Source organism: Dama dama, chromosome 1 (assembly GCF_033118175.1).
Source record: "Dama dama isolate Ldn47 chromosome 1, ASM3311817v1, whole genome shotgun sequence".
Taxonomy (NCBI): domain Eukaryota; kingdom Metazoa; phylum Chordata; class Mammalia; order Artiodactyla; family Cervidae; genus Dama; species Dama dama.
Window position 1 is genome coordinate 17,295,424 of NC_083681.1, and position 12,805 is coordinate 17,308,228.

Sequence of the window (12,805 nt, forward strand, 5' to 3'; positions counted from 1 at the left end):
CTGGAAGGTCATCCAAGTCAACGGAAACTATGGAACTGTTATAGACTGAAGGAGAGATTAAAGAGACAAGGCAACTAAATGCAATATAGCAGATTTTTTCACAAGAGAAAACATTCTGGGGACAAATGGAGAACTGTGGATGGAGTTGGTAGATTAGCTGGTGGTACTGCTCCTTGGTTTTGATGGTTGTTCTGTGGTTCCGTAGGACAGTGACCCTGTTCGTAGGAAATGTGCCTAACTGTATGAAAAGCATAATGGGCATCATGCCTGTAACTTACTCTCAAATGTTCAGGAAAAAAATAAATAAGATAGGGAGGGAGGAAGGGAAAGAGGGAGGGAGAGAAGAAGGAGAGGAAATGACAGAAAATGATAGTAAACATAATCAAACAATCGGGGAATCTGAGTGAATCGTATATTAGAGTTCTTTGTACTATTCTTGCAACTTTTCTGTAAGTTCAATTTTACATTTTTAAGTGAAAAATAAACGCTCTTAGAGTGAGAATTTCCTTGGTTTATTATAACATCCTTATGGGCAAATTTTTGTGGAAAGAAAGAGGTACCTAACTAAACTGCTTTGTGTGAGATATGAATAGCAAGGTTGGGAGCTGGGATGAACGAACCAGGGGAGTAAGATAGGAGCTGGGGCAGAGAAGCACTGCAGTACAGTGAGAGGCTAAGCGAACATTTCCAAGACACAGGAAGGGCTGAGAAATCCTTTACCAAAATGTGAGTCAATTTTCACTTGTCTGGAATGGTGGTATGTGATGTGATCGTGCCTTGGCCCCAAACCCTCAGCAAAGTCAGCTACGTAACACACACACATACACACACATTCACCACACACACACTCACTACACACACACATATACACTCACCACACACACACACGCACACTCACTACACACACACAGACACACCACACACACACACTCACCACACACCACACACACACACCACACACACACACCACACACACACACCACACACACACACACACACTCACCACACAAACACACCACACCACACACACACATATACACTCACCACACACACACCACACACAGACACACTCACACACACACCCCCACACACTCACCACACATACACACCACACATACAGACACACTCACACACACACCCCCACACACTCACCACACACACACACCACACCACACACACACATATACACTCACCACACACACACACCACAGCACACACATACACTCACCACATACACACACCCCACACCACACACACACACTCACCACACACAACATACACACTCACTACACACACACACCACACCACACACACATATACACACTCACCACACACACACACCACACACACACCCACACACTCACCACACACACACACCCCACACATATACACTCACCACACACACCACACACACAGACACACTCACACACACCCACACACACATACACATTCACTACACACACACACACCCCCCACACCAGACACACACACCACACACTACACACACATCACACACACTCACTACACACACACACCACACCACACACACTCACATACACACACTCACCACACACTACACAGATACACACCACACACACACACACACCACACACATATGCACACACTATACACACACATACACCACACCACACACACACATACACACACTCACCACACACACACCACACACACATACACACTCACTACACACGCACACACACACCCCACACCACACTCACCACACACTACACACACACATCACACAACACACACACTCACTACACACACACCACACATACACACACTCACCACACACTACACAGATACACCACACCACACACAGATACATACACCCACACACATATGCACATACCACACACACACATACACCACACACATGCACACACTACACACACACCACACACACATATACACACATCATACACACATGCACTTACTACACACACACACACACCACATACACCCACACACACTCACCACACACACACATTCACTACACACAACATGCACTGACACACACATGATACTTTGGGAAATGAAGCAATTGTGGGTGTTATAAAGCAGAAGGAAAGAGCACCCATGAAAGGGGACAAGAATTCAGAGGAAGAGGAACATGGAACCACAGGTGACATGGAAAACTTACACCTTCCAAGAACCCCCTGAAACACTGAGAAGAAAACTGGGTGCCCCAACATTTATGGGATAAGATAGGAGTCAATCTATCTTAAGTAAAAGATGACTCCCACCAACAAGCTGAAAAATATGAACATATCCAATAAGCTGATAAAGGGGTGGGTGCTCAGTCATGTCCAAATCTTTTCAGTTCCCATGGACTGTGGCCCACCAGGCTCCTCTGTCCATGGGATTCTCCAGGCAACAATATTGGAGTGGGTTGCTGTTTCCCTCTCCAGGGGATCTTCCTGACCCTGGGATTAAACCCACATCTCTTGTGTCTCCTGCATTCATAGGCAGATTCTTTACCACTAGCGCCACCTGGGTTAAAAATTAATATTAGAAATATGAAAGGAAAATAAAATATCTGATTAAAATACCAAGATCAATACTTTATTGGGTGTTTGGGGAAATGCACAGCTATTTGAAAACCTGTGGAAGAATATGTTCAAATTCCTTCTTTCAAGGCTGATATGAAGAAAAATAAAAATTATATCTTAAAACACAAAAAATATCCTATACTTACCAACTGAACCTCATATTTAACATGTTTCTGTATAGCGTGAATAAATGCAGCTGGATTTTCTTGTACTTTTATGCTACATAAAAAGATTAATTTTGAAAATGTATAAATTTTAGTAGCACATAATCATATAGTGTTAAAAATAATAGCAGTCAATTTTTATAACAGACTATAATTTGAGGGAAAAAAATCATTAAACTGAAACCTTTTGAGTCTAAAATTGCTTCTCCCAAACAAGGTATGCCAGAAATATTTAATTACTATTTTTATTAACATAAAAAACAGATTAGTGAAAACTAAAATTTTCTCCATTGTATAGAGTTCCCACAGACTCTATCTAAACAAGTCTGTTGTTCAAAATGAAATTGAAAATGTCCTTTTGAAACCACAAGTCACAATATCAAACGTTTGAAACAGAGGTCAAGTTAAATTGGGAGTAAAAATTCTGTAATTCTGAATCTCCATGGGAACTCTAAAATAAAAATCATTAGATTAATAAGATCAAGATATCCAGCTAATCTGTATAATTCAAACTAAAAGATTTTTTTCCTTAGTGGCACCTTGCAGCATGGAGCCTGGAATATCTAGCCTTAATTAATCAATCAATCAGTGGAGTACTTATCAATTATCTGTTCTGTGGCTACAGTATATTAGGGGCCAGAGGTTACAGAAAGTAATTCCACTCAGAGGAATTTATAGATCTGTTTTCTTGACATGGGAATCTCTCAGGCCCAATGCCCAGGGGCCTTTTAAAGCTTGCCTGCCAGGTGGCAGGACCACTATCTGCCTCTCGTTGGTTACAACAGAAGTGACCAGCAGTGCTGTTTCTGATGGGAGAAACCACGCATATAAATCTAATAAGTAAACAGATACGTCACAGGAGAGAAAAAGGATGGAATAAAATATGAGCTTGCAAACAAAACAGGCCAAGAACAGAACAAGAGCACAGACTTGCTGGAATGTGGGTGAAAAAGAGCCTCTGATGCCAGTTCAGGTCTGAGACTGTAGCTTCTTTCATTTCCTATCTTCTTACCTCATGGGTTAAGAGAAATTAGAGCAGGTGAAACTTAAAGCAGGAGATTTGTTAACAGATTTGATAAGAAGAGAATTCTAGACGACTGTAAAATGAGACTTCGGGAAAAGCTATGGTTTACAATAATTCTTGCGCTGATGATGTAATTAATTAGTAACCATGTATTTAAAGAATAACTCCCCACCCTGGCAATTAGGACATTTGCACCTCCACTACAGCAAAGAAAAAGAAGCATCTGTTGTTCTTTTTTTAAGCAATGAAGTAAGACATGACCAACTTTGTGGCTTTTCTAAATTAAAACAACATTCAGCTTTGAGTGTGATTGTATATGAATGGATCTCTTACTAAATTGAAAGCATCATATTTATCTCATCCTATGCAAATAGCAAATCATTTACTATGTAGTAGTAGATACTCAATAAATGTTCAAAGGCTAAATGAAAGACCTGGTTCTATCAGAAAACTATTTAGATGACTAATCTTATGCCACAGGAACAGAAGAATAAAAACTTCTTTCAGATCTATTTTTACAATAAATTTTAAATCATAAAATCTATCAAATAAGTCAGGAAATGCAAGTTTTGTTAATATCCTGACTGCTGTTAAGTTTTATAAACAAGTGATATGGAGGAATTCAGAAAAAAGTTGAGAAGGCAATATATGAACTTATTAAAAATTCATACCTCAACTAGTACTGGAAAGACATTGAGGTAATCAGACTAATGCCTAGGAAGAATTATGAAAATAAAGTTTTATAAAGACCAACATAAGATACATCTTAACTGGATAAAATTTTAATCATTGCCAACTCTATCTACTTATAACTATTATCTCGGCACTCTATAGCAGGAAATTTTATTGACATAAAGAAACATTTGTAGCTCTTTCAGCCATTACCTCCTATTACCTTTCTAACCAAACCATATTAACATATGAAAAAAATGAGGAGGACTTTCAGCATCTTCTCACATTTTGGGGCGATCCACATTAAATCCCACGGGACTTCCAACTCTTCTCAAGCAGTTCAGAAAGTTCTCTGTCACACTTTCAGCTCTGTTACTACATATAACCAACCATTTATTCAAAGACTGTGCACTTAAAACCTTGCAAGTTCGTATATCCTTGGACCAGTCAGCTGCAGAGGCAGGTTGACACTGAGAAAAATAACAGAGAATAATTTTAAAAAAAGACAATGTGGAAATACTTCATATTTGTCATAATAAAACGAGTTTCAGTACAGTTAACTACTCACAGACTTAAAACACAGATAGAAGTGCTTCACATCTGAACACCACACACACTGCCTGGGAGTGGACGCAAGTGAATGATATCCCAGGTCCACCCCTCCTTGCCTGTAGATTGCTGGCAAGTCCTTTACCTCATGGGGCTCTGCCATGGGCAAAGGCAAGTGTCTGGTTCAAATCTCTAGGTTCCCAGGAATTCCCTAGTGGTCCAGTGATTAGGACTCCAAGCTTTCACTGCCGAGGACACAGGTTCAATCCCTGGTGGGGGAATAAGCTGTACAGTGTGACCAAGAGAAAAAAAAACAAACCCCAAAAACAAACCCCACAAATCTCTAGGTTCCCTTCCAGCTCTAAAAACCTAAGATCTTTACTACAGAGACTCACGTGAGTGACTGTCCAGTTTGGTCTCTTTGCTTTAGGCATCTAGAAATCGTGAGTGGGAAATGCTGATGACTGATCTTCCAGGTCACCATACTGAGATGAACAAACCCTACAGTTAAGACTCCACATTACACTAGGAGTAGCTATATCCAGAAGCAAAGATGAAGCCAAGACACAGGCTCCTTATTCTTGGACGGTTCCCCGGGAGACCAGGAAAAACAAGCTCCTGACATTGAAGAGGGCAGACTTCAGACTAGTCCCCAGCCTTCTGAAATCAAATCAAAAGTCCCTGGTGTGTGAGGCAGGAAGAACCACGGTAGAATTTACAAGGACACTATAAGCTAATTCCTTGCTACTCAGCGTGCTGTCTTGTAGCAGCGCTGTCTCCTGAGAGCTCGTTAGAAATGCAGTCCTGGGCCCCATCCCAGACCCACTGAACCAGACTCTGCGTCTTAACGAGTTCCCCAGTGATTCACTCACACAGTACTGTTTAAGAAGCATTCCTATCCCCCTGTTTCACAGACTGAAAAGCGACGGCTGAAAGTGGTTATGGAGCCAGCTGGTGGCCCTGGACTTGACTTTGCGGTCAGGGCATCTCCCACAAGCACTCCAGGCCCCAGCCATGCTCCCAGGGCCGCGACACAGGAGGCCAGGCAGGGGCTCAGCCTCAGGGGCAACCTTCACCTAAGAACCCAGGGGAAGGGTTCAGCCTCCAGAAGGGTTCTGTCTGGAGCCAGGATTCATTCTTTCCCATTACAGCCAGTGTGAGGAGGATCACTGCCCTCTCACCCACACTCCCAGCTTTACTGGCTGGCAGGTGACCCAGGACACATACCCAAGGCCACTCTGAGGCCTGTGAACCTTTTGTGTACTCAGCTTCTCAAAGTGAAAGTCGCTCAGTCGTGTCCGACTCTTTGCGACCATCATAGTCAACAAAAGAGTCCAAAATGCAGTACTTGGATGCAATCTCAAAAACGACAGAATGATCTCTGTTCATTTCCAAGAAAAGCAATTCAGTATCACAGTAATCCAAGTTTATGCCCCAATCAGTAATGCTGAAGAATGGTAAAGTCGAATGGTTCTATGAAGACCTACAAGACCTCCTAGAACTAACACTGAAAAAGATGTCCTCTTCATTACAGGGGACTGGAATGCAAAAGTAGGGAGTAAAGAGCTACCTGGAGTAACAAGCAAATTTGGCCTTGGGTACAAAACGAAGCAGGGCAAAGGTTAACAGAGTTTTGCCAAGAGATCGCACTGGTCATAGCAAACACCCTCTTCCAACAACACAAGAGAAGACTCTACACATGGACATCACCAGATGGTCAATACCAAAATCAGACTGATTATATTCTTTACAGCTGAAGATGCAGAAGCTCTATACAGTCAGCAAAAACAAGACTGGGAGCTGACTGTGGTTCAGATCATCAACTCCTTATTGCAAAATTCAGACTTAAATTGAAGAAAGTAGGGAAAACCACCAGACCATTCAGGTATGACCTAAATCAAATCCCTTATGATTATACAGTAGAAGTGAGAAATAGATTCAAGGGATTAGATCTGATAGACAGAGTGCCTGAAGAACTATGGACGGAGGTTCATGACATTGTACAAGAGGCAGTGATCAAGACAATCCCCAAGAAAAAGAAATGCAAAAATGCAAAATGGTTGTCTGACAAGGGCTTAGAAATAGCTGAAAAAGAAGAGAAGCTAAAGGCAAAGCAGAAAAGGAAAGATATACCCATTTGAATGCAGAGTTCCAAAGAACAGCAAGGAGAGATAAGAAAGCCTTCCTCAGTGATCAGTGCGAAGAAATAGAGGAAAACAATAGACTGGGAAAGACTAGAGAACTCTTCAAGAAAATGAGAGATAGCAAGGGAACATTACATGCAAAGATGGGCACAATAAAGGACAGAAATAGTATGGATCTAACAACAGCAGAAGATATTAAGAAGAGGTGGCAAGGATACACAAAAGAACTATACAAAACAGATCTTCAGATCCAGATAACCATAATGGTGTGATCAATCACCTAGGGCCAGACATCTTGAAATGTGAAGTCAAGTGGGCCTTAGGAACGATCATTACAAACAAAGCTAGTGGAGGCGATGTAATTCCAGTTGAGCTATTTCAAGTCCCAAGAGAAGATGATGCTGTGAAAGTGCTGCACTCAATATGCCAGCAAATTTGGAAAATTCAGCAGTGGCCACAGGACTGGAAAAGGTCAGTTTTCATTCCAATCCCAAAGAAAGGCAAAGCCAAAGAATGCTCAAACTACCACACAACTGCACTCATCTCACATGATAGTGAAGTAATGCTCAAAATTCTCCAAGCCAGGCTTCAACAGAATGTGAACCGTGAACTTCCAGATGTTCAAAGTGGATTTAGAAAAGGCAGAGGAACCAGAGATCAAATTGCCAACATCGGCTGGATCACCGAAAAGTAAGAGAGTTCCAGAAAAACATCTACTTCTGCTGTATTGACTATGCCAAAGCCTTTGACTGTGTGGATCACAACAAACTGTGGAAAATTCTGAAAGAGATAGGAATACCAGACCATCTTACCTGCCTCCTGAGAAATCTATATGCAGGTCAGGAAGCAACAGTTAGAACTGGACATGGAACAACAGACTGGTTCCAAACTGGGAAAGGAGAACTTGTCAAGGCTGTATATTGTCACCCTGCTTATTTAACTTATATGCAGAGTACATCATGCAAATTGCCGGGCTGGATGAAGCACAAGCTGGAATCAAGGTTGCCGGGAGAAATATCAATAACCTCAGATAGGCAGATGACACCACCCTTATAGCCGAAAGCAAAGGAGAACTGACGAGCCTCTTGATGAAAGTGAAAGAGGAGAGTGAAAAAGTTGGCTTAAAACTTTCAGAAAAAAGTTGGCTTAAAACATTCAGAAAATTAAGATCATGGCATCTGTTCCCATCACTTTATGGGAAATAGATGGGGAAAAAATGGAAACAGTGACAGACTTTATTTTGAGGGGCTCCAAAATCACTGCAGATGGTTGCAGCCATGAAATTAAAAGACGCTTGCTCCTTGGAAGAAAAGCTATGACCAACCTAGACAGCATATTAAAAAGCAGAGACATTACTTTGCCAACAAAGGTCTGTCTAGTCAAAGCTATGGTTCTTCCAGTAGTCATGTATGGATGTGAGAGTTGGACTATAAAGAAAGCTGAGCGTCGAAGAATTGATGCTTTTGAACTGTGGTGTTGGAGAAGACTCTTGAGAGTCCCTCAGACTACAAGGAGATCCAACCAGTCCATCCTAAAGGAAATCACTCTTGAATATTCCTTGGAAGGACTGATGCTGAAGCTGAAACTACAGTACTTTGGCCACCTGATGTGAAGAACTGACTCAGTGTGAAAGACCCTGATGCTGGGAAAGATGGAAGGCAGGAGGAGAAGGAAATGACAGAGGATGAGATGGTTGGATGGCATCACCGGTTCAATGGACATGACTTTGAACAAGCTCCGGGAGTTGGTGATGGACAGGGAAGACTGGTGTGCTGTAGTCCATGGGGTCACAAAGAGTCAGACAAGACTGAGTGACTGAACTGAAATGAACTGAACTATACTGTCCATGGAATTCTCCAGGCCAGAATACTGGAGTGGGTAGCCATTCCCTTCTCCAGGGGATCTTCCCAACCCAGGGACTGAACTCAGGTCTTCTGCATTGCAGGCAGATTCTTTACCAGCTGAGCCACAAGGGAAGCCCAAGAATATTGGAGTGGGTAATTTATCCCTTCTCCAGGGGATCTTCGCGACCCAGGAATTGATCTGGGGTCTCCAGATCAATTGCATTGCAGGTGGATTCTTTACCAACTGAGCTATCAGGGAAGCCCCAGTTTCTCAAACCCAGTTTCAAAAAAGCAGGATCAGCTGAGAAGTCGCTGACGCAGCCACTTCTAACCTACCCCTAACCTAGGGGGCAGGTTCTCCACTTTAGTGCCACTTTTCCGATGGAGGGGGATTCCAAGGCGGTGCTAGTCATAAAGAATCTACCTGCCAATGCAAGAGATGGAAGAGATGCGGGTTTGATCCCTGGAGTAGGAGGATCCTCTGGAGTAGGAAATGGCAACCCACTCCAGTGTTGTTGCCTGGGAAATCCCATGAACAGAGGAGAGAGGGAGGCTACAGTCCATGGGGCTGGAAAGAGCTGGACACGACTGAGCACTCAGGACTGCTATGGAGATCTGATTCTGGGCAAAAATATGCAAACAAAACTCTAACAAGTGTGACTTTACCTAGAGATGATGAAACAGACCATTTAAAATATGTCACATCTCACTTCCCGTGTGGAACTAAAACCGAGCCTCTTTTTACTGACTCCTGACCAAGATCTTAACGAGGGTGTACATTTTAGGACTTGACAACGTTTTGTGTTTAAAGTAGTTTTTCCTTAGCCTCTCCAACAAGGATTTTGGTTATTTGAATAGATTATCAAAAAAGCAATAATGAAAAAAAGAATCTCCATCCTGCCAAAAAAAAAAAACATTCGCTGCTCAATCATTAATTTCAACATGCTGACTTACCTGCATCAAATAAGGGGAAGAAGAGTACCTTTAAAAATGAAATGAAATGTAACTGGCTTAAAAAATGGGCAAAACAGAGGGGGGAAAAGAGAGAATGTACAGTTTTCGCATAAAGTTGGTTCTTTTTTTTCAGTGGAAACCCCAGAGAAGCAATGATTTGTCTCTCCAGGTTTCTGAATGCCTCTCTGCCTAACTGCTATGGCTGGGGTGAGCTCTGGGAGAATTTCTTCATGTTTACACCAACTGAGCAGCACTCTATTTTGGGGGAAAGAAAGAACGCTGGTATCAGGAAACAGAGTCTACCGGAATTAACCTCCACCAGTTAAAACAATGTTTTCAGGTACCACAAATTTTTTTAAGCAATGTAAGAGTAAAACAACACCCAATAATAGGCTACATGTTTTGACTGCGGTGGCGCGAAGCAACATTTTCTAACGCATCTTTTGTTTATTTATTTTTGGCTGCACTGGGTCTTCACTGCTGTGTGAGGATTTTCTCTTGTGGTTGCAAGCAGGGTCTACTCTTGGTTGCAGTGTGGAGGCTTCTCATTGAGGCAGCTTCTCTTGTTGCAGAGAACTGGCTCCACAGCCCATGGGCTTCTGCAATTGCAGTACGTGGGCTTAGTTGCCCCGTGGCATGTGGAATCTCCCTGGACCAGCGATCGAACCTGTGTCCCCTGCACTGGCAGGTGGATTCTTAACCACTGGACGACCAGGGAAGTCTTCTAATGCATCTGTAAATGTGACATCAATCACACTAACCTAATTCTGCTGGGTGCCACTAAATCCTTGTACACCCGGATTAAAAAGGAAAATACAGGGCTCTTGGGGTTTAGGCGGGGAAATAAGTTGTGCTAAGTCAGTTCAGTCGTGTCCAATGCTTTGCGACCCTATGGACTGTAGACTGCCAGGCTCTTCTGTCCATGGAATTCTCCAGGCAAGAATATTGGAGTGGGTTTGCCATGCCCTCCTCCAGGGGATCTTCCTGACCCAGGGATGGAACCCACATCTCTTAACGTCTCCTGCACTGGCAGGCGGGTTCTTTACTACTGGTACCACCTCGGAAGAGGCCATGGAGAAACCAAATGAACATTATATTATAAGCTCACTCTGACTTACGATCAAACTGACACACATTCAAGAAAATACTTTTAAATGAAAATAAAATCACAGAACTTACCATGTGGTCTTGCATTATTATTTTTTCTGCAGGTGCAATGCGGCCAGTCAGAGACAACTGGCATCCAAAATGCAGCCCCCAGGTCTCCAGTTCAAAACGAGCATCCTTGTTTCTGTTGATAGAGTTGAGTCTTAAATCATTAAAAGTGCTTACTATCTAAAAATGTTAATCATTAGAGATAAAATTATAATGTTAATTATTCAGAGACTGACTTTTTTAGGGTTCCTCAATTCTATTTCTACTCACCATTTTTTCTCTGCTCAAAGGAATTATAGGAGGACTGAGGACCCATGGGGGACTCAAAGGGATGGAAAGGCTCCCAGCGTGGCCTTCTGGTAAACAAAACGGGCCATTGAGCCAAACAGTGTGTGCATGTGTACTCAGTCACTTCAGTCACGTCCAACTCCGTGACCCTATTGACTACAGCCTGCCAGGATCCTCTGTCCATAGCATTCTCCAGGCAAGAATACTGGGTTGCCATGCCATCCTCCAGGGGATCTTCCAGACCCAGGGATTGAACCTGAGTCTCCTGCATCTCCTGCATTGCAGATGGGTTCTCTACTACTGAGTCACTGAAGAAGCCCCTGAGCCAAACAGCTCAGGCTTCAAATCCAAATTCTAACACTAAATAACATGGACCTTGAGCAAACTCTGAAATCTTTTAAAGTCATGGTTTCCTTATTGACAAAATGTAGGACTAACCTAGCTATTTCATAGGGGTGATGTAAAGGTTAAATATGACAATACACAGACAGTGCCACCACCCTGCCTAGGTGCTCAGTATAGGTGAGATATTATTCCTGATAACAAACATCAATAAAGAGATTCTGTAGACCATCTGGATGTGGAGATGTCCCCATACCTCTGGAAGTCATCTGCAAGCCTGGCCAGGTGCTGCTGCCTTACCAAAGGATTAAGACGAGTTTCTTCAGCCACAGCCTTCATCAGCTGGACATCAGATGTCGCCTGGCCAGGCATCCCTATAAATTGTGAACGAAAACAAAGTGGAAAATGAACAGTCCTCAATGCAATCCAGCCCATCTCAGGCACAGAGCAATAAAACTCTGAACTTAAACTGAACCAGATTCACCATCTGACAGCAATGCAAGCCACATTTTCATTTAAAATTTTTTTCTAGTAGTCACATTTAAAAAGAGCCAGAAGGAAACAGATGCAATTATTCAAACAGTATATATTATTTAACTTAATATGTCCAAAATATTATCATTTCAACATATAACCAAGATAAAAAATGAGTTCATGAGATAGTTTCTCTTTTTTTCACACTACATCTTAGACGTCTAGTCTGTATTTTTACACTTACAGCTCCATCCAATCCCTCAGTTGCACTAGTCATGTGTCAAGTGCTCAGTGACCACATGTGGCTAGAGGCCACCAAGACGACTATGCAGATGTGAAATGCCAGAGTATCACTAAGAATGTTCATCCCTCTCTGCAAGGATGGTATCCTTATTAACTTCTCTAATTGCAGAATAAACACACGCACATCAAACTCATTCGAGCATCATAAGCGTAAAATGTAGAAAGTCCTCCCGTCTTAGTCTCACCCTAGTAATCAGATGAACATGATTAAAAGAATCTTAGCTAGTCTTTTTTTTTTTTTTTTTTTGGTTCTAGTGTAGAGTGAAGATTACCTTCTGGAGCTCATGCAAAAAGAAAATAAAGAGTATTTTGGCACCTC

General features: G+C 42.3%; 1 protein-coding gene across 2 annotated transcripts in view; it reads right to left on the reverse strand.

Annotated features, from left to right (window-relative positions):
• Positions 1-12,805, reverse strand: part of PIWIL4 (piwi like RNA-mediated gene silencing 4) — a 111,540-nt gene that overhangs the window by 14,072 nt on the left and 84,663 nt on the right. For both annotated transcript variants that reach the window (XM_061143979.1, XM_061143970.1), the window contains 4 exons: positions 11,966-12,083; positions 11,104-11,215; positions 4,719-4,903; positions 2,720-2,792 (listed from right to left, as the gene is read on the reverse strand). In XM_061143979.1, coding sequence (XP_060999962.1) covers positions 2,720-2,792; positions 4,719-4,903; positions 11,104-11,215; positions 11,966-12,083 — 488 coding nt within the window. The remainder of the gene's footprint in view (positions 1-2,719; positions 2,793-4,718; positions 4,904-11,103; positions 11,216-11,965; positions 12,084-12,805) is intronic.